The following is a 22108-nucleotide window of genomic DNA, read 5'->3' as shown; positions in this document are numbered from 1 at the left end:
GTAGCTGACGTGTATAATGTTGAGCCATCAGTGTACATAGATACACTGGTAGCCTTGTGGCCAAAGAAGAAGGGGGGCAAAAGAAAGGTGGAAACCTCTCTCATTTAAATACCCCCCAAATAAAGAAATACAACTGCTGTTGAATAGAGACTCCTCAATACATCAAGTGGAAGTAACCTAACCATTTGGCTGATTCTGTCACTGGCAACAAATGGTCTGAAGTCAATGCAAAACCTATCCATAGACGGTATGTACCTATCTAACACACAGCTCAGACATCCAAATAGTCACCACCATACTTGATATGACTCTTTTATGTCATAGTGCCTTTGTTATTTTATGTATTTGTTCAATGTAGGCCCATAGGCTACATTGACTTATTATAGAGAGCAAGTGTTATCAAACCAAATGTTATTCGTCACTTGCACCGAAAAAAAAGTGTATATATATATATATATATATATATATACTTTGTTATGACAACAAATGATTGCTTGACAGGGGATGCAACTGTTACTAATTGTGTTATTATTTATAACACATTAACAGGGTTCTATTAACAGAGGTTTGATTAAATGAAATAGGGATTTGTACGTTGACCTTTTTTCTTAATTCTGCGTCACCACGTCCACTGCGTGTCCCACGTGCAGATGTTTACGCTCCTCGTGCACAACTACGTCATAGTAACTCGCAGTTGGAAGAAAAACGTTGGAAAGAGGGAAAGATGCGACATCAAAACAACAACAAATTGTCGAACCGAACAAAGGGACAGTTCCTGGACAATATCTCCCGGTTGTCTTTAGACTAACAACATCTCAGACACAGTAAAAACAGTATTTCCGAAGGGGGGTTTTGTTCAGAAAAACCCTCCCCCGAATTTCACTGCACGCATCTCTCTGGCGTTTACTGCTTGTAAACAGATCCTCCTCTCTTGACGTCGATGGGAACCGTGGCTCTGCATTGATTGTCTGTAACGTTAGTCGCACAAAGGGAGCCAGCCAACGCATGTAGCAGACAGGTGAGCGAGGCAGGTGGAGCGATGACAAGCCTGGCAACTAACAATAATAATTCGACTTTTACGCCTTTCGTGGCTGTTTTGTTCATATGGATGTAGCGTTAGTCGAGCAATTTAACGGGCATATCTTCTTCAACTTGACGTTTGATTTGAGGAAATTCTGCGTAACGTTCAGAGGGTAGCTAATCACCTCTCCAAGCTTCTAAACAAAGCGAGCCACGTTTGTTTTTTTGTAATCTTCTCGGTTAGCTAGTCTTTTTAGCCTCAACGACGAACTGTGATAAGGGGTACCGGTATTCGTTTGTGAGCTCTTTAGCTCCGTTTTTACTGGCTGGATGAGATGTCATTCATGATGGAGGATTCTGTAGAGTCGGACTGGGTGGCCGTTCGACCAAATGTTTTCGACGAAAAGGAAAGACACAAATTCGTTTTTATTGTCGCTTGGAACGAGATCGAGGGAAAGTTCGCCATAACCTGCCACAATAGAACAGTACAGAAACGGTCTGCGTTTCGGGATTCGCTCTTGGAAGACGTCGAATGCGACCTCGCATCCCCCGCCACACTAGCGCCCGAGGCAGACAAACGCAAAACTCCACTAAAAAGTCCCACCAAAAGAAAAGATGACATCTCCGCATTGATTAAAGTTCGATCTAATGTCAAACCGAAAGGTAAAAGTCCGACAAAGAGCCCCATTCGAGAGAATACAGCCGCGGTGGGTGCCTCGTCAATGCCAGCCGAGAGTGTTATCAAAACACTTACGTTAGGGTCATGGGACATCGTGCCCTCTAAGATGACCGACATCGAGGTCTTGGAACCAGCGGATGTCTCTGGGTTGCCTCGCTCCTCGGACGATGGCGACGGAGAGGAGTCGGATAGCAGCCGAGAGGGCTACAGCTGGGCAGGTCTGTTCGCCTTCCAGGACGTGCGGGCAGCCCACGTCCAGCTCTGCGCTGTCAACTCGGACCTGGAGCCCTGTCTGCCCCCTTTCCCCGAGGAGCAGTCAGGCATGTGGACGGTGCTATTTGGGGCCCCTGAGGTGTCTCAACGGGAGACGGACGCTCTGTGTTACCAACTACAAGTGTACCTGGGCCATGCTCTGGACACATGCGGCTGGAAGATTCTTGCCCAGGTGCTATTTACAGAGAGTGATGACACAGAAGAGTACTATGAGAGTTTGAGTGAGCTGAGACAGAAAGGATATGAGGAGGCTCTCCAGCGGGCCAAGAAACGTCTCCAAGAGGTAAATTTAACTACACACCAATCTCTCAGCACCCATGTGTTTATGGGGAATGGCTAGTCTCCAGACAAAAATAACATGGCAAGAGTAGCTACATTAATCTTCTACTGCTCAGCATGATAAACACTGAACCAGAATCTGGTTTCACAGGAGATGTAGAATATGGCGATTCTCCTTTAAACCCAGGAAGAAGCCATTCAACTTGCCATTCACCAGCTTTTCAAGCTTAATACTGTCAAAATAAGTTTGGTACTTATTAAAAAATAGACTTTCATATAAGTGTATGAACGTCATATCAATTTCTTGTTTCTCCCGCACTACACGGAATGCAATAATATTTCATGTAAGTATACCATATAGCGTATGTTTTTACAGGGATTGTATATTTCTAGATAGGCTTTATTTTGTGTATTTTAATTCCAATGCTAGTATGGCAGGAGGTGCAGAAGAGGTGGATTTGGTGCATGTGCACTTGGTCAAAAACAATACTTATATTATTTTCTAACAAAGCATTTTTCCGGTTGCATGTAACTTTTTATTTAAACCTTTTTTGGAAGCACATACCGCTTGACACGCTGCTGAATGGCAAGTTGAACGGCTGCTTTCTGGGCTTAAAGGAGAATCGCCATGTTCAGCGTCTCCTGTAAACCCAGATTATGGTTCAGATAAACACTAGAAAATTGTTGACATTCAATTTTAAAAGCAAGATAATTTATTTGATGCCATCATACCACCAGCAGACATTCTGAGTCTCACAATGAAGAATAGTTATTGTTCCACATGTAGGAAAATGCCTGGAGAAATTCCTGACACACTTTACTGTTATTATTTTGTTAATCTGGCATTACTGTACAAGGAACATGTTGATCACTTTGTTTCCCAGTCAAGCTTAAATGCACATGCAGGCCTGTACTTTGAACACACACACAAACACACACATTGTTTCCATTGGCTGATGAGGTCCAAAGTGCATGTCAGGGGCACTCGACCGTGGTCGTCTCTCCCTCTCCTCCCTCTCTTTCTCCACCTTTCCCTTTGTTTTTCTGTAAGCCTCAGAGCAACCATCTGTTGCTCTACACGCCACAGTCCCAGGCCTGTAATATGATCTGGCCCCTGCCCTGACACTCCAGTTGGCTGTTTAGGGGAGGGGAGTTCATTGTTACTGTTGGATAATGGGGTAGGGAATCCTCCACACTAGAGTCATGGAGTTTCAGCAAATGTGGTTTGAGAGTGAGCATTTGAATGATAACACCAAAAGTTCCAAACGAGGGACCAAAGAAAGGACAATCAACATTATAGTAACAAAAGCCAGCTCTTATAGGGCTGGATGGGTGAACCTCCTTTAGGGCAGGTCCTACTATCACCCTGTCTGTGTAAGTGCCAGGGGGGAAGGGTGGAAACTGTAAAAACTAACTGTGCCTCCCTCTATCTATATATATCTATCTCTCTCCCTTTATCTCTCCATCCCCTTTTCTTTGTCTTCTCATCTCTCTGTCATTGTGTGATTGTTTGAGTCAGAGACCACAGAACAGCTGGGCAGGCTAGGACAGGGCTAAGTCAGGTCATAACTAACTAACAGGGATAAGAGTATGTAAGAATCAACGTTATTCATAAAAACAAGCAGGCTATTGCCTTGGCTTACTCTCACACTCGGCTCTGGTTTATGAGGACTAGGTTGTTTACAGTAGGCTACATCACAGCCATCCTGTCCCGTTACAGGGTAATAAACAAATTCTTCTCTTGTAATAGCTCTTTGTCTAAACCTGGACTGAATTGTGTTATATGAAGAGTAGTGATGGGGGGGATCTATACAGTTACATATCGGGATATGATTTTTTTAACCATATATGCCTATCATAACGTATCATTTTGACAATATTGCAAGATTATTTTTTGCGCTAGTTGAATGTACCTGCACCAAATTCCATTACTTTTTTCTTCATAGCTTGTTCTCCATCTTATTTTTTAATAGGGAGCCAATTAGTTTTCAGCACTTTTATTTCCATGACTGATAAACTTGTTTTCCCATGCTCTCTCTTGTCCCTTTGCAGCAGACCAAAACAATCACAGTATCAAATCTCATTCCATATATCATGAGAATCGCAATACGTATGGAATTGGCACCTAAGTATTAGTGATGCACCGATATGACATTTTTGGCCAATACCGATATCCAATATTTAAATATATATTTTTTTAGCAGCCTTTTAAGCATTCTAGTACAGTTAAATAGTTAACACACAGACATGGACGCAGCGGTCTAAGGCACTGCATCTCAGTGCAAGAGGCGTCACTACAGTCCCTGGTTCGAATCCAGGCTGTATCACATCCGGCCGTGATTGGGAGTCCCATAGGGCGGTGCACAATTGGCCCAGCGTCGTCCGGGTCTGGCTGGGTAGACCGTCTATGTAAATAAGAATTTGTTCTTAATTGACTTGCCTAGTTAAGTAAAGGTTACACACACACCACACTGACCAAAACGTTATTTTGTTGGCATTTATGTATGTCCCCATTACCAGTAAAACATAATCAAAACCTATTTCTTTCACTTACTTGCTGTTTCGTTGTTCAGTTGTTTCATTCTCAACCAGGATTTCTATGGAACGCCGCTTGGGTCTTTACGTGTCCAAAAATATACTATTTAACACTATTTGACGTGTCAAATAAGTTTGTTGACCAATCAGGACCTGAATATGACTGCACGTCACATAATTTAACGCGTTCATTAATTTTTAACCTAGTAACCTAGTATAAGAATAAGGAAAATGACTGCAGTTTCTACTGGTCATTGTTTTCAGGCTGGGTTGTATTGGTGCTAGCTAGGTACCAAGCTAAAGCTAGCTACCCCAGAAGTTGCGGTCTAACAAATTATGCTTTATTACCAAGGCGGTATTATAAACACATAGTTCGTGGCCGGTGTTTGCTTGTTTGCTGACTTTTTTGTACAGCTTTGACAGTGCTACTGTACCTTTTTTGACACGCAAAGACCCAAACGGCATTCCATAGTATGCATGTCGTGAAGCTAATAGCAGTAATGCTATTACTGTGTAACTCCGGTAGGGCAACATCTGAAAAATAGCACTTGGTAGTGTTAACCGATGCTCGACCAGTCGGCGAAGGCCAACATCACCCACGACAAAGAACGGCTGATTGTCAAGGGCAATGAATTCCATTATCTTGGCTTTAATGGATTTCGCCTTTGAGTTGTCTCGCTGAAATTTTGTTACTCTTTTAAATGACTTGTTGACTGCTCGATCCACACAGCAGATGTGGTTGGCTAGTTTAGGAATGCTACGTGGCGTCATTACGTCATGTACCGTCGTTATATAGGTATGCACGTCAGCTTTGACATCGGTTTTGCACATCGGGCGTTAGCTAGACAACCGATATGTTCACCGATATGTCGTGCATCCCTACTAAGTATCGTGAGAATATTGTATCGTGAGGTCCCTGGCAATTCCCAGCCTTTTATTTGATGGAGAAACTTGGATAAGAATGATGGCAGGATGAGGATAGCAATTAGGGATGTAAATCGGTTAGCCATCAAATACATTTTTAATGCTTATCAGCCTATAGGTTAATTTGCATCATTTTGTGGAATTAAATTGGCGCGTGTGTATTTTTGTTAGTCGTCATGCATTTTATTTATCACACTCACACAGCATACCTAGTTTGAAGAGCGGAATAGCCTACCACCTGTCAGACAGTGCGAAAGTAGCTCCTCAAAAAGCCTGTAGGCTACTGGAGTGAAGCCCAGTCATTGCGCAACAAATAACAATTCTAAATGAAATCGCGTGTTAAAAACTTTGGTGGCCACGATTTAAAAAGTAGCTATTTTTATTTCTCAATCTCAACTCGTAAAGCGCTCCACCCATTTGCCATTCGGTTGCATAGGCTATAGCCGGCCTACCATTGACTATCAGCGCGTCACCCACCACTTTGCAACGTGAGCTTGTGGCAGTATAATTGTTTGAAACCTGAACGGTTTACTTCACTTCAAATAATGAGGCATGTCTTACCTTGCTTCAAAGTAGCCTGGCCAAAATCAAACCATAGAAATGTGGAGGCAGTTATTTTATAAAGACTTCCCCATGCCATTTCTTTCCTGTTCTATTGGTTTTCGTATCAACTTTCTTTCATTGTCCAGATGCCAAAGGCACAATCCTAGTCATATTAGAAACCCATCATAGTCGTTGCTATTAGAGACCTCCTCTTTCTAAGTTTCTAACAGATGTTCAACTCTGTGGAACTGCTCACATTAGGTGTGTAGTTTAGAGCTGTGTTTTCCTGCAAATAAAGTTATTTTGGGCCTAACCTTTTCACCCGCCTTCCCGCCTTGGTACGACTCCAATTGTTAGGCTGGAAACAACATAAGCATCTCGTCATTATATATACAAATCTCTGATAGTGTTTTCTGTTGGCCAAGTCATTTTACCGGTTAATGAGGTTCAGTTAGTTGGTAGCAAAATTGACGGAAATGTGCATCCTTATAGCAATCGAGTCTATTACTGGAGACATTGTGTGATTCCCTGTTGCTGTGGTGACCAGGTTTGACTCCGTAAGGTGTTACTTCCTCAGAGAGATGGGGAGAGGGAGACACACTCATATTGTAGGTACTGGCAGGTGTGTGTGGAGGTTGCTGAAAGTGACCTCACATCCTCCGCCACAAACATAATAAAACTGAGCGTAATCGTGTGTGCCTGTGTGCTCGCGCATGTTTAGGTTTTTTTGCGGGGGATTCCGTGGTTTGATTTTGCTTGAGCTGTAGGGAGTGGTTCGTGGCCCAAGAGAATGCACTACACCACACCTAATAATAATTCACGACAGGCCAGACAGACATCTCACAGAGTAGGACAAAGAGAACTCCTCTCTGAATACAGTGCAGTAAAAGAGGAGGAAACAGAGAGGGAGAGGAGGCCATTGTATATTAGTAGTGTGGGTTGGTGGTGAAGGCCAAGGACAGAGAGGAGTAAGAGAGCAGCAACTCAATGGACACACAATAGCTTCCTCTGACTGAGGCTGTGGGCTATGATGAGAACGTCACAGCTGATTGAGCTCTGACCTCTGTCAGTCATTGGGTGATGATGTCATTGAGGGGAGACAGTCACTGACTGTGCAGGCCTCCATGCTGATAGTGAGAAGGCCATAGGACCAGCTGGGATACGAGTCAGAGAATCACTGGGTTAACTCACTGTGTCCTTATCTCAACCTCTGCCCTGCCTGTCTGCCTGCCTGCACTATGTAAAATGATTCAGTTGTGGGATGCACTGCTTGAGAAGAGAGAGCAGCACTGTGCTAAGCATTTATGGAATAGATTGGAATAGAATGAATAGAGCAATAGTCTTGTTCAATCCCCACACACAATGTGGAAACTTGCCTTTGGCTTCATACACTTTGATCCAGATATTTGCCTAAGCATAACCATCAAAACATCAATAGCACTTGTCAAAAATAACATGGGACTTCAAAAGTAGGCTTCACCATGGAAAATTCAAAGAATGATTTATAGTCTATTAGTTTGTTACCCTGAACATTATTACCAGAGGTTAACTGTTCCGAATTAAAAAAAAAAAAGTCTACTTTCTCTGGGATTTGAAGTTTGATCCGAGTTTTGAGTCAGAGTAACATTAGTTTGTCATAGAAAGGGTTTACAGTAAGATGGACACTCCCAGTCTGTAAAAGTCATCGAGACTCCTGTAATTACGGCAAACCTCCCTCGCTCCCAGTCCTACACACCCCACTGAGTCTGAGAAGTTTTTACATCTGCACAGCCCAAGATACAGCTTCGATAGCTATCCTAAGCCTTTTCAGACCTTGTCTGTGGAGTGTTCTTGACGTGAGTGGCGTGCCTGTAGAGGGACAGCTCTGGTTGGTTCCTATGGGTTTTAGCCCGGTCGAGTCAGAGCGAATCTGTCCTATATTTCTAAAGGTATTTAATAGGGGTGTAATAGTACACATTCGTACCGAACCGTTCGGTACAGGGACCTCGTTTGGGCCAAAATGCATACATTAAAAAATATATATATTTACAAAATAAAAACACTAGGCTTATAGGTTATGCGTACGCTGTGTTGTATGCCTTGAGTATATCTGAGCTGGGAAAAAAACACATTTTGGGCTATTCCGTTAAAACAACTAAAGACTATGCACTAGTGTTGCACAGTATACCGAAACTTCTGAATAACTCACTTGAATAATGCTACACGGCATGTAGAAATGTTGAAAATGTTCATTATTGTTCTCAAAACAATGTCCATACAGGCTAGAACACATTACAATGCAAGAAGATACCGGTAGCTTCCAGCTTGGTAGGCTAACTATCCTTGCTAGCGTGCAGCTGAAGCCAGCATCAATTCACTATCCCTAGTACTTTGTTTGTGATAATGCAAAATATGCTGATTTCAAAGCTAATTGCCACCAAAACTTTATTAATTCACATAATCGTTCTCTCTCACATCTCTTCCAAAGATGGTCTATTGCCTTAGCAAACTGCCCCCCTCTTTCCTCGTGAATGACATCATTGCTGTTTACAGAGAAAGTGTGCACTTGAAGAAATAAGCTACTTCTATGTATATGTTGTTGATCAGTACAATAAAATACACAGCACCTTTGGCAGCTATTAATTACAGCATCGAGTCTTCATAGGTATGACGCTACAAGCTTGGAACACCTATATTTGGGGAGTTTATCCCATTCTTCTCTGCAGATCTTCTCAAGCTCTGTCAGGTTGGATGGGGAGCGTTGCTGCACAGATATTTTCAAGTCTCTCCAGAGTTTTATCGGGTTTAAGTCCGGGCTCTGCCTGGGCCATTCAAAGACATTCAGAGACTTGTCAAAATGTGTATGAACCCTGAACATGGCTGCCATAGAATGAAAACTACCATAAAATATGTAAAAATAGGCATCTAGTTGGCACTTTGTGGTTTTTGCACTCAACTGTGTGAAGTTGGAGCTGAGCCAATCAGAGGACTTGGGCGAGAAGAAAAAATCTCTAGCGCTCCTCTCTTGCCCGCCCTCCATAGTCGTAGTACTATCAAAAATTGTGGATAAATGAATAATGCCTTGATCTGTCCTCTTGAACAAGGATATGGATAATATACATCTAGCTGGGTTTTCTATGCGTCGTCAAGAACGTACAGCACCGTCAGGTAAGGTTAGGGGGGAGGGATGTGTCTCTTTGTTAACAACAGCTGGTGCGCAATCTCTAATGTTAAGGAAGTCTCTATATTTTGCTCGCCTGAGTCAGAATACCTAAAGATAAGCTGCAGACCACACTATTTACCGAGAGAGTTTTCATCTATATTTTTCATAGCTGTCTAGTTATCACCACAAACTGGTGCTGCCACTTAGACCGCACTCAACGAACTGTACAGGGCCATAAGCAAAAAAGAAAATGCACATCCAGAGGCAGCGCTCCTAGTGGGCAGTGATTGTAATACAGGGAAGCTGAAATCCAGCATGTCACCTGTGCAACCAGAGGCGACAACTCTAGACCACCTTTACTCCACACACAGAAACGCATACAAAGCTCTCCCCCGCCCTCCCTTCGGGCAAATCTGACTATAACTGTATCCTCCTGATTCCTGCTTACAAGCAAAAACTCAAACAGGAGGTACCAGTGACTCTTTCAATACGGAAGTGGTCCGATAAAGGTGGAATATATTCCGGGATTCCTCCGATAACATTGAGGAGTTTACCAAATCAGTCACCTGCTTCAGTAACAAGTGCATCGACGACGTTGTTCCCCCAGTGACCGTATGTACATATCCCAACCATAAGTCATGGATTACAGGCAACATTCACACTGAGCTAAAGGCTAGAGCTGCCCCTTTCAAGGAGCGGGACACTAATCCGGACACTTATAAAAAATCACGCTACAACCTCCTACAAGCCATGAAAACAGGCAAAGCATCAATACAGGACAAAGATTGCCCAGTGACGCAAGCCTAACAGATGAGCTAAATAACTTCTATGCTTGGTTTGAGGCTAGCAACACTGAACCATGCACGAAAGCACCAGCTGTTCTCGACGGCTGTGTGATCTCGCTCTCAGCAGCTAATGTAAGACCTTAAGCAGGTTAACATTCACAAGGCTGCGGGGCCAGACGGATTACTAGGACTCGTACTCAGAGCATGCGTTGACCAGCTGGCAAGTGTCTTCACTGACATTTTCAACCTCTCCCTAACCCAGTCTGTAATATCTACATGTTTCAAGCAGACCACCATAGTTCCTGTGCCCAAGAATGCCAAGGTAACAAGTCTATATGACTATCGCCTTGTAGCACTAACATCTGTAGCCATGAAAGGCTTGTCATGGCTCACATCAACACCATCATCCCAGACACACTGGACCCACTACAATTCGCATACCGCCCCAACAGACCAACAGATGATGCTATCTCTATTGCACTCCACTGCCAATCCAACCTAGGTAAGAGGAACACCTATGTGAGAATGCTGTTCATTGACTATATCTCCATGTTCAACACCATAGTGCCCTCCTTGCTCATCACTGAGCTCAGGACCCTGGGAATGAACACCCCCACTCTGCAACTGGATCCTGACGGGCCGTCCGCATGTGGTGAGGGTAAGCAAAAACACATCCGCCGCGCTGACCCTCAACACGGGGGCCCCTCAGGGGTGCATGATCAGTCCCCTCCGGTACTCCCTGTTCACCCACGACTGCATGGCCACGCATGACTCCAACACCATCACTAAGTTTGCTGATGACACAACGGTGGTAGGCCTGATCATCGATGACGATGAGACAGCCTATAGGGAGGAGATTAGTGACAACAACCTCTCCCTCAATGTCAGCAAGACAAAGGAGCTGATCGTGGACTACAGGAAACGGACGACCATCCACATTGACGGCACTGTAGTGGAGCGGTTAAAGAGCTTCAAGTTCCTCTGTGTCCGCATCACTGAGGAATTAACTTGGTCCACACACACCAACACAGTCGTAAAAAACGAATGACAACGTCTCTTCCCCCTCAGGAGGCTGACAACATTTGGCATGGGCCCTCAGATCTTCAAAAAGTTCTAGAGCTGCACAATTGAGAGCATCTTGACTGACTGCATCACCGCTTGGCATCCGACCGCAAGACACTACAGACTACATCAATGGGGCAGAGCTCCCTGCCATCCAGGACCTCTTTACCAGGCGGTGTCAGAGGAAGCCTGGAAAATTGTTAAAGATCCCAGCCAGCCAAGCCATTCACTCTGCTACCTCACGGAAATGTCACCGGAGCGCTAAGTCTGGGACCGAAAGGCTCCTGAATAGCTTCTACCCCCAAGCCATAGACTGCTGAATAGTTCATCAAATGGCTACCCAGAGTATTTGCATTGACCCTTTTTTGCATGAACTCTCTTGCACTGACTTTATGCACACTCACTGGACTCTACCCACACACTCACACATAAACTCAGCAAAAAAGGAAATGTCCCTTTGTCAGGATCCTGTCTTTCAAAAAAATCAAAATAATTTCACAGATCTTTATTGTAAAGGGTTTAAACACTGTTTCCCATGCTTGTTCAATGAACCATAAACAATTAATGAACATGCATCTGTGCAACGGTTGTTAAGACACTAACAGCTTACAGGCAATTAAGGTCACAGTTATGACAACTTAGGACACTGAAGAGGCCTTTCTACTGACTCTGAAAAACCCCAAAAGAAAGATGCACAGGGTTCCTGCTTATATGCGTGAACGTGCCTTAGGCATGCTGCAAGGAGGCATGAGGACTGCAGATGTGGCCAGGGCAATAAATTGCAATGTCCGTTCTGTGAAACGCCTAAGACGGCGCTACAGGGAGACAGGACGGACAACTGATCGTCCTCGCAGTGGCAGACCATGTGTAACAACACCTGCACAGGATCGGTACATCCGAACATCACACCTGCGGGACAGGTACGGGATGGCAACAACAACTGCCCAAGTTACACCAGGAACGCACAATCCCTCCATCAGTGCTCAGACTTTCCGCAATAGGCTGAGAGAGGCTGGACTGAGGGCTTTTAGGCCTGTTGTAAGGCAGGTCCTCACCAGACATCACCAGCAACAACGTCGCCTATGGGTACAAACTCACCGTCGCTGGACTAGACAGGACTGGCAAAAAGTGCTCTTCACTGACGAGTCCTGGTTTTGTCTCACCAGGGGTGATGGTCAGATTCGCGTTAATGGTCGAAGGAATGAGCGTTACACCGAGGCTTGTACTCTGGAGCGGGATCAATTTGGAGGTGGAGGGCCTGTCATGGACTAGGGCGGTGTGTCACAGCATCATCGGACTGATCTTGTTGTCATTGTAGGCAATCTCAACACTGTGCGTTACAGGAAAGACATACTTCTCCCTCATGTGGTACCCTTCCTGCAGGCTCATCCTGACATGACCCTCCAGCATGACAATGCCACCAGCCATACTGCTCATTCTGTACGTGATTTCCTGCAAGACAGGAATGTCAGTGTTCTGCCATGGCCAGCAAAGAGCCCGGATATCAATCCCATTGAGCACGTCTGGGACCTGTTGGATCGGAGGGCTAGGGCCAGGGCCATTCCCCCAGAAATATCCGGGAACTTGCAGGTGCCTTGGGGGAAGAGTGGAGTAACATCTCACAGCAAGAACTGGCAAATCTGGTGCAGTCCATGAGGAGGAGATGCACTGCACTACTTAATGCAGCTGGTGGCCACACCAGATACTGACTGTTGCTTTTGATATTGACTCCCCTTTGTTCAGGGACACATTATTCCATTTCTGTTAGTCACATGTCTGTGGAACTTGTTAAGTTTATGTCTCAGTTGTTGAATCTTGTTATGTTCAGAGGTCGACCGATGTATGATTTTTCAACGCCGATACCGATTATTGGAGGACCCAAAAAAACGATACCGATTAATCAGCCGATTTTAAATTTAAAAAAATGTATTTGTAATAATGACAATTACAACAATACTGAATGAACACTTATTTTAACTTAATATAATACATCAATAAAATCAATGTAGCCTCAAATAAAGAATGAAACGTGTTCAATTTGGTTTAAATAATGCAAAAACAAAGTGTTGGAGAAGAAAGTAAAAGTGCAATATGTGCCATGTAAGAAAGCTAACGTTTAAGTTCCTTGCTCAGAACATGAGAACATATGAAAGCTGGTGGTTCCTTTTAACATGAGTCTTCAATATTCCCAGGTAAGAAGTTTTAGGTTGTAGTTATTATAGGAATTATAGGACTATTTCTCTCTCTACGATTTGTATTTCATATACCTTTGACTATTGGATGTTCTTATAGGCACTTTAGTATTGCCAGTGTAACAGTATAGCTTCCATCCCTCTCCTCGCCGCTACCTGGGCTCTAACCAGGAACACATCGACAACAGCCACCCTCGAAGCAGCGTTACCCATGCAGAGCAAGGGGAACAACTACTCCAAGTCTCAGAGCGAGTGACGTTTGAAACGCTATTAGCGCGCACCCCGCTAACTAGCTAGCCATTTCACATCGGTTACACCAGCCTAATTTCGGGAGTTGATAGGCTTGAATACATAAACAGCAGAGCTGCTGGCAAAAAGCACGAAAGTGCTGTTTGAATGAATTCTTTCGAGCCTGCTGGTGCCCACCATCGCTCAGTCAGACTGCTCTATCAAATCATAGACTTAATTATAACATAATAACACACAGAAATACGAGCCTTAGGTCATTAATATGGTCGAATCCGGAAACTATCATTTCGAAAACAAAACATTTATTCTTTCAGTGAAATACGGAACTGTTCCGTATTTTATCTAACGGGTGGCATCCATCAGTCTAAATATTCCTGTTACATTGCACAACCTTCAATGTTATGTCATAATTACGTAAAATTCTGGAGCCAGGCGGCCCAAACTGTTGCATATACCCTGACTCTGCGTGCAATGAACGCAAGAGAAGTGACACAATTTCACCTGGTTAATATTGCCTGCTAACCTGGATTTCTTTTAGCTAAATATGCAGGTTTAAAAATATATACTTCTGTGTATTGATTTTAAGAAAGGCATTGATGTTTATGGTTAGGTACACGTTGGAGCAACGGCAGTCCTTTTTCGCGAATGCGCACCGCATCGATTATATGCAACGCAGGACACAAACTAGTAATATCATCAACCATGTGTAGTTATTATGATTGATAGATTGTTTTTTATAAGATAAGTTTAATGCTAGCTAGCAACTTACCTTGGCTTCTTACTGCATTCGCGTAACAGGCGGGATCCTCGTGAGGCAGGTGGTTAGAGCGTTGGACTAGTTAACTGTAAGGTTGCAAGATTGAATCCCTGAGCTGACAAGGTAAAAATCTGTCGTTCTGCCCCTGAACAAGGCAGTTAACCCACCGTTCCTAGGCCGTCATTGAAAATAAGAATGTGTTCTTAACTGACTTGCCTAGTTAAATAAAGGTATAAAAATAATAATAATAAAAATCGGCGTCCAAAATTACCGATTTCCAATTGTTATGAAAACTTGAAATCGGCCCTAATTAATCGGCCATTCCAATTAATCGGTCGACCTCTAACACACACACACACACTTTTACACTTCACATGCGCTTCTGCTACTCTGTTTATTTTCCGTCCTGATTGCCTAGTCACTTTTACCCCTACTTACATGTACATATTACCTCAGCTGCATCGTACCCCTGCACATTGATTCGGTACCGGTACTTCTTGCATATAGTCTTGTTATTATTATCTATTGTGCTACTATTTTTACTCTGCATTGTTGGGAAATGGCTTGTATGTAAGCATTTCAAGGTAAGGTCTACACCTTTTGTATTCGGCGCATATGACATTGATTTTGATTGCTTGATCTAGCTCTGCCAACAGTAGGCTTCTAATGATGTGAGGATAGTCAGTTCACCAATGACAACAAGGCATGTTGAATGAATGGCAGTCTAGTAGCCAGACCTAACATGATGGATTATGTCAGTGTGGAGATCTGAAACGAGCTCATGTAGGCCTAGTTCAATTGTTTTGTGTAGCCGCAGCTAACGTGTACTATAGCCTAGCCTGCCTGTTAAGTGCTGTTTTGCTGCTAGCTTCTCTACATGTGATTTCTCTTCACACTTTAGTTAGCTTACATGCTATTTAGATAGTAATCCAGTTTAGAACAATATTCAAGCAGGATACATATGTTTTCTATGTATTGTGTTGGTCAAGTATTGTATTGTTCACTATGAAACATTAGTTAGACTCTGTTGTGCATTTATATTGCCTTTTAGTCTGAGCTGCTCCAGTAATTTCATTTTTCTGTATTGTTACAGTTTTACACCGTTTCAACTATAAAACGTGAGGTTTATGGAAAGCCTATCCCTGACTGGTTCAGTTCTTCATTGGAGTTTGGCTGGCTGTCAAATGATGGTTGCATACACCTTAAGGAGGACAGTACAACAGTCTATAACCTACTATTCCTACTGAGACCGTCTTCTGCCAACGTCATTATCAGGCAAAAAAAAGGTGTATTTGCCTATGATTTGAGCAGTGTAGGTGTCGCACGCGCCGTTGTGGGGTCCGCAGGGCCTGGGGTGCTGCCGCCGTGCTGAAGTGGTACTCCTAAAAGTTCTTCAAGGTTGGCAGGTCTGTGTCCACTGTGTTTTGTTAATGGGGAGTTAACATGGCTGCCATAGAATGTTGAAGTGTCATGTAAATTTATCATAATGCAGAAACCACATTGGCCCGAATCTCTGAGTGCGCATGGCTCTGCTTGCTGATGTGTTTTGCTATTTGCTGCCAGACCCATATCTATATTTTACGGTGTCCACAATCTTTGCCCAGAGTGGGTGAAAACGCATTTTGGCGATTTTAAATTGAACTTATGTTATAAAATACATTTTACCAAGACAAATATGATTATTCATGTTCTTAATTGTTCAGTGGGTTCTTTCTCTAACATATCATGAACATTATATACAAAAAGTTCGATTTCGTAACCTAATACAGCCGATAATAAGCACCGAGCTCTGTTGACATAGCAGCGCAGGTTTCCCATAACAACTTTTGAGGATTTTACATTTTGTGCTAGTATCCAAGTACCTGCCCTGTATTGACCCCCTAAAGGCCAATGGGCTACAGTTAGCTGTTAATAGCAACTTAGCTAGCTAATGTGAGCTATGCACATCTTCCTCTGACATGCTACATGACAATACATGTTATCTTGACATATTTAGCTAGCTACAGTATCATTCCCCTTTCATCTGTGGTATCATAGCTAGCCTGGCTCGCTAGCATTATAAAATAATGTTGTATAAGTAGCTACTAACTAGCTAGTACCAGCTATGTTCTTAGCTAACGTACTCACCAACACCAGTGGTTTGATGGCTGACAGGCAGCAGAAGTGACGGATGTGTCGGATGTAATCCATTCCTGGCAATATTGTTGAAATCCATTGGAAGTTTGCACCAACTTATATGGAAGCTCATTTTCACTCCTATTTGCTGAGTGAAATGTGCGTGCGCTGCACCTATATGCAGACTTGACGACAAATGCCCACATGGCAGCTGGGGGCGGACCACAACATGTTGTCTCTGGGAAATTGGGCATCATGGAAAAAATGAGTATGTAAATAATCCGTACCCAACCCTCCTCCAGTAAGTAGTGACAAACTCACTTACAAACTCTGTTTGGGCGAGACTCACTATGACAAATTATCCTATTTACACTTTGTAGTCAATTTTGACACTATAATTAATGTTTCTGACTCATCAATTCCACATAGGCCGTTTAAAACCAGAAAAGTTGATTCTAAGGGGCAGTTGGCCTCACCATTACTAGCATTTTTGGGGGGGTATGATCTTTGGCCCTCTGTAACTTTCTCACTCATCATCATTCACAATGAATTCATGATTATCCACAATCATAGTAGCATGCACATTCATTTAGAAGTGTTCACAAACATCTGCTATTCTTACTTACAATAAAAGTGACTCCAAAATGACTCCAAAATGACAATACATTATTCACCATGTACATCCTATTCGACAAAACATAATACGAAACAACCAAAACAAGCTGTACATTTTTAGAGTCAGAAGCTTGATGTAGTCATTGTGTGCAAGGAATACTGGACCAAATACTACACTTTTGACTGCTTTAATACACTATATTATAATATATATATTATAAATATAATACACTAATACACACAGACTGATTTCCAACTCTGACTCCCTGTATCAAAACTCAAAATTCTTCCTCGTTTTGGAAGAAACAAGCCTGAAACCTTGATCAAAGACTGTTGACATCTAGTGGAAGCCATAGGAATTGCAATCTGGGAGCTGTAATTGCATAGGACCCATAGCTTTCCATTGTAAGAACATGGGATCTCCCCAAAAACTTCTGGTTGTTTTTTCTTTGGATTTTGTCCTACCATATCAATTGTGTTAGCGTCTCAAACATTATTTTAACATATTTACAAACTTCAAAGTGTTTTCTATCCAATGGTACCAATTATATGCATATCCTGGCTTCTGGGCCTGAGTAACAGGCAGTTTACTTTGGGCACGTCAGTCATGCGGAAATTCTGAAAAAAGGACCCTAGCCCTAACAAGTTTTAAGGACAACAAAGCGAAGGTATTGAAGTGGCCATCACAAAGCCCTGATCTCAATCCTATAGAACATTTGTGGGCAGAACTGAAAAAGCATGTGCGAGCAAGGACGCCTACAAACCTGACACGGTTACACCAGCGCTGTCAGGAGGAATGGTCCAAAATTCACCCAACTTATAGTAGGAGGCTTGTGGAAGGCTACCCGAAACGTTTGACCCAAGTTAAAAAATTTAAAGGCAATGCTACCAAATACTAATTGACCCACTGGGAATGTAATGAAAGAAATAAAAGCTGAAATAAATTATTCTCTACTATTATTCTGACATTTCACATTCTTAAAATAAAGTGGTGATCCTAACTGACCTAAAACAGGGAATTTTTATGAGGATTAAATGTCAGGAATTGTGAAAAACTGAGATGAAATGTACTTGGCTAAGGTTTATGTAAACTTCCGACTTCAACTGTATAAAGTGCTTTCATTTCTAAATGGCAAATCGGATGGAAAATACCCTAAAATATGATGTTACATTCTATACTGTCACCTCAGATGAAACATTTGATCTGAAATCCAAAATGCTGGAGTATAGAGCCAAATATAACATTTTAGCATCACTGTCCAAATACATACGTAGAGGAGTGTACACCCATATACAGCTAGTGAAATGATGAGTACAATACAGTGTATGTTGTTAAAGTTACACACACACACACACACACACACACACACACACACACACACACACACACACACACACACACACAGCTTTGTGGAAGGTGTTGCAGCCTTGTTCCCTTACGACTGATTTTGTAATGGCGGACTCATTTTATGTAACTCATAAATAGCTGACATCTTAACTCGATAGGGAGGTGTTCTTTGAAAGAAAGGACTGGTGTTTCCCATCATAGGAAAGGTGTTTCCTGCCTGCCAGGCCTACTGGCATTACACTATAGCAAGACGAGGCAGATTTCACACGGACAGACTGAAAGAGTTCGGTTTGATAATAGGCCTAGAACGGATATCCGAGCCCCCAGCCAATCAATGCTGTATGTCGAGAAGAGATAGCCAATCCCTGTGATGATTATGTTAGCGCTGACCTGAGATCAAGTAACACACACACACACACACACACACACACACACACACACACACACACACACACACACACACACAAACATGGTCGGGAGTGCTCCCAGGGCTGTAATTACACTCAGCCGCCTCCTGCCTTAATCACACTTGGGTCAGAGGTCACAGGAAATTATGTCACTCACCAGACAACATTTTCCATTCTTGCCCCGAAGGTTGCATTGTTCCCACTGTGACAGGATTTGGTCATTTGTGCCTATGGGCAACTTGTACCTTCCTACTAAATCAGCTCTGCTGCTACTGTAGCTCCCTCCCTCTCAGCCAGCCCACTCTTACAGTAGCTAAGGTGTTTCTCTGGAGCTCTCAGCAGCTGCAGGGCTAGACAGTCAGCTAGTGCAGGGCTGGCCTGTCTGTGGTTACCATGGAGATGCCTGGCCAAGGTAAACAGTAGGAGCAGTGTTGGAGCTGAATCGAACAGTGTCTGTCTCTAGCCTCTGGTCCTTAGAGTGGACTTGTGTCTCTCTGTGTGTGCGTGTGGCTATGGAAAGCCTGGCTAGGCTTAACAAATAAGAGCCCCTATTCATCGGATCTACAGCTCCTCCACTGTTTTCAATCCACACCAGACAGAGCAGAAGAGTACTGCTAAGGCTATTCACTGCTTAGATAGGCTAGTTATACATTTACACATTCAATGTTATCCCTGGGAGAACTTAGGGAGAGTTGTACTGTATGAATTGAAGCGAGTGGTTCCTAGGCTAGTACATGATTCATTTGGTGGTTGTGAAGTGTGGACAATGGTTACTTTGATAGTGTTATCAGGGAAACAATGCTATAGTTGTGTGGACTCCTGGACATACAGTATGTTCTGTATCAGCAGCAGTTGCTGGTTTTCTCTCTAATTGATATTGAATGGATTTTTATGATATGGCCACACACCTACACACTAGGGGTGTAACGGTCCGCGTATTCTCACTGAACCGTTCAGTACGGGGAACTCGGTTCGGTCTGCACTGAACCTGAATAAAATATCTGACAATTAAAAACGCTAGGGCTATAGGCTATGCCTACGCTACATTGTATGCCTCGAGTAAAGCTGAGCGGACTTTTTTTCCCTTCAGGCTATGCTCACGTTGTCAACAAAAATTCTAATCTTAATGGGCTCATTTCAAACTGTCTTTTTGTGAGGCGCAGCCGGGAACTAGTTCTGTACGATGGCGAGTGGTGGGATTGTAAACCAGGAGGATTCTCCACCATTGGAGATTAAAACAGTTTGGGACCATTTAGGCTTCCCTGTAGATTACAACGACAATGGACAGAGAGAGTACGTCTCCGCTGCTCAACGAGAATAGCCTACGCAGCTGCCAACACCTCAAACACGTTGACATATTTACGCCGACATCACACCAGTATTCTTACTACCGGAGCAAGATGGAAACGCAAAAAAACAACAACACAATACCGTCTCCCATCTGCATTCAAGCAGCCCCTAGCAGCTGATTCTGATCGGGCCAAACAAATTACAGGAGCGATACATACGTATGTTTATAGCCGTGGAAATGCGCCCATTCTTGATGGTTGAGCAGAATAGGGGGTTGTAGCACCACGTTATGCCCTCTCGCACCCATTTCAGTAAACAGTTAGTACCTGCTCTATATACGGTGAACAGAAAATATAAACGCAACAATTTCAAAGATATTACTGAGTTAGTTCTAATAAGGAAATCAGTCAATTGAAGTAAATTCATTAGCCATAATCTATGGATTTCACATGACTGGGAATACAGATATGCATCGGTTTGTCACAGATGCCTTAAAACAAAAGGTAGGGGCGTTGATCAGAAAACCAGTCAGTGTCTGGTGTGAACACCATTTGCCTCATGCAGTGCGACACATCTCCTTCGCATAGAGTTGATCAGGCTGTTGATTGTGGCCTGTGGAATGTTGTCCCACTCCTCTTCAATGGCTGTGCGAAGTTGCTAGATATTGGCGGGAACTGGAACACACTGTGGTACACGTCGATCCAGGGCATCCCAAACATGCTCAATGGGTGACATGCTCAATGGGTGAGTATGTAGGCCATGGAATAACTGGGACATTTTCAGCTTCTAGGAAATGTGTATAGATCCTTGCGACATGGGGCCATGCATTATCATGCTGAAACATGAGGTGATGGCGCCGGATGAATGGCACGACAATGGACCTGAGGATCTCGTCACGGTATCTCTGTGCATTCAAATCACCATAGATAAAATGCAATTGTGTTCATTGTCCGTAGCTTATGCCTGTCCATACCATAACCTCACCGCCACCATGGGGCACTCTGTTTACAACATTGACATCAGAAAACCTCTCGTCTACACGGCGCAATACACGCTGTCTGCCATCTGCCCGGTACAGTTGAAACTGGGATTAATCTGTGAAGAGCACACTTCTTCAGCGTGCCAGTGGCCATCGAAGGTGAGCATTTGCTCACTGAGGTCAGTTACGACGCAGAACTGCAGTCAGGTCAAGATCCTAGACGACGAGCACGCAGATGAGTTTCCCTGAGACAGTTTCTGTAGAAATTCTTCAGTTGTGCAAACCCACAGTTTCATCAGCTATCTGGGTGGCTGGTCTCAGACGATCCCGCAGGTGAAGAAGCCCGATGTGGAGGGGCTGGCGTGGTTACACGTGGTTTGCGGTTGTGAGGCTGGTTGATCACACTGCCAAATTCTGTAAAACAACGTTGGAGGTGGCTTATGGTAGAGAAATTAACTTTAAATTCTCTGACAACAGCTCTGGTGGATATTCCTGCAGTCAGCATGGCAATTGCACACTCCCTCAACTTGAGACATCTGTGGCATTGTGTTGTGTGACAGAACTGCACATTTCAGAGTGGCCTTTTATTTCCCCCGCACAAGGTGCACCTGTGTAATTAATGATCATGCTGTTTAATCAGTTTCTTGATATGCCACATCTGTCAGGTGGATGGATTATCTTGGCAAAGGAGAAATGCTCACTAACAGGGATGTAAACAAATGTGTGCACAAAATTTGAGAGAAATATGCTTTTTGTGCATATGGAACATTTCTGGGATCTTTTATGTCAGCTCATGAAACATGGGACCAACACTTTACATGTTGCGTTTATATTTTTATTCAGTATATTTTGAAGCGCTACAGACACGCCCCTTTATTAGAGAGACAGAAGTGCACATATTTTTCTCTTTGTAA

At 43.3% G+C, this 22108-nt stretch overlaps 1 protein-coding gene across 1 annotated transcript in view; it reads left to right on the top strand.

The window, feature by feature from the left end:
• Positions 1-676: 676 nt before the first annotated feature.
• Positions 677-22108, top strand: part of LOC120020957 (junction-mediating and -regulatory protein-like) — a 49568-nt gene continuing 28136 nt past the window's right edge. Inside the window, exon 1 of the mRNA XM_038964623.1 lies at positions 677-2255. Coding sequence (XP_038820551.1) covers positions 1356-2255 — 900 coding nt within the window. The 5' untranslated portion in view covers positions 677-1355. The remainder of the gene's footprint in view (positions 2256-22108) is intronic.

This window comes from Salvelinus namaycush, chromosome 26, assembly GCF_016432855.1.
Source record: "Salvelinus namaycush isolate Seneca chromosome 26, SaNama_1.0, whole genome shotgun sequence".
Classification (NCBI taxonomy): domain Eukaryota; kingdom Metazoa; phylum Chordata; class Actinopteri; order Salmoniformes; family Salmonidae; genus Salvelinus; species Salvelinus namaycush.
This window is presented reverse-complemented; position numbering and strand designations above follow the sequence as displayed.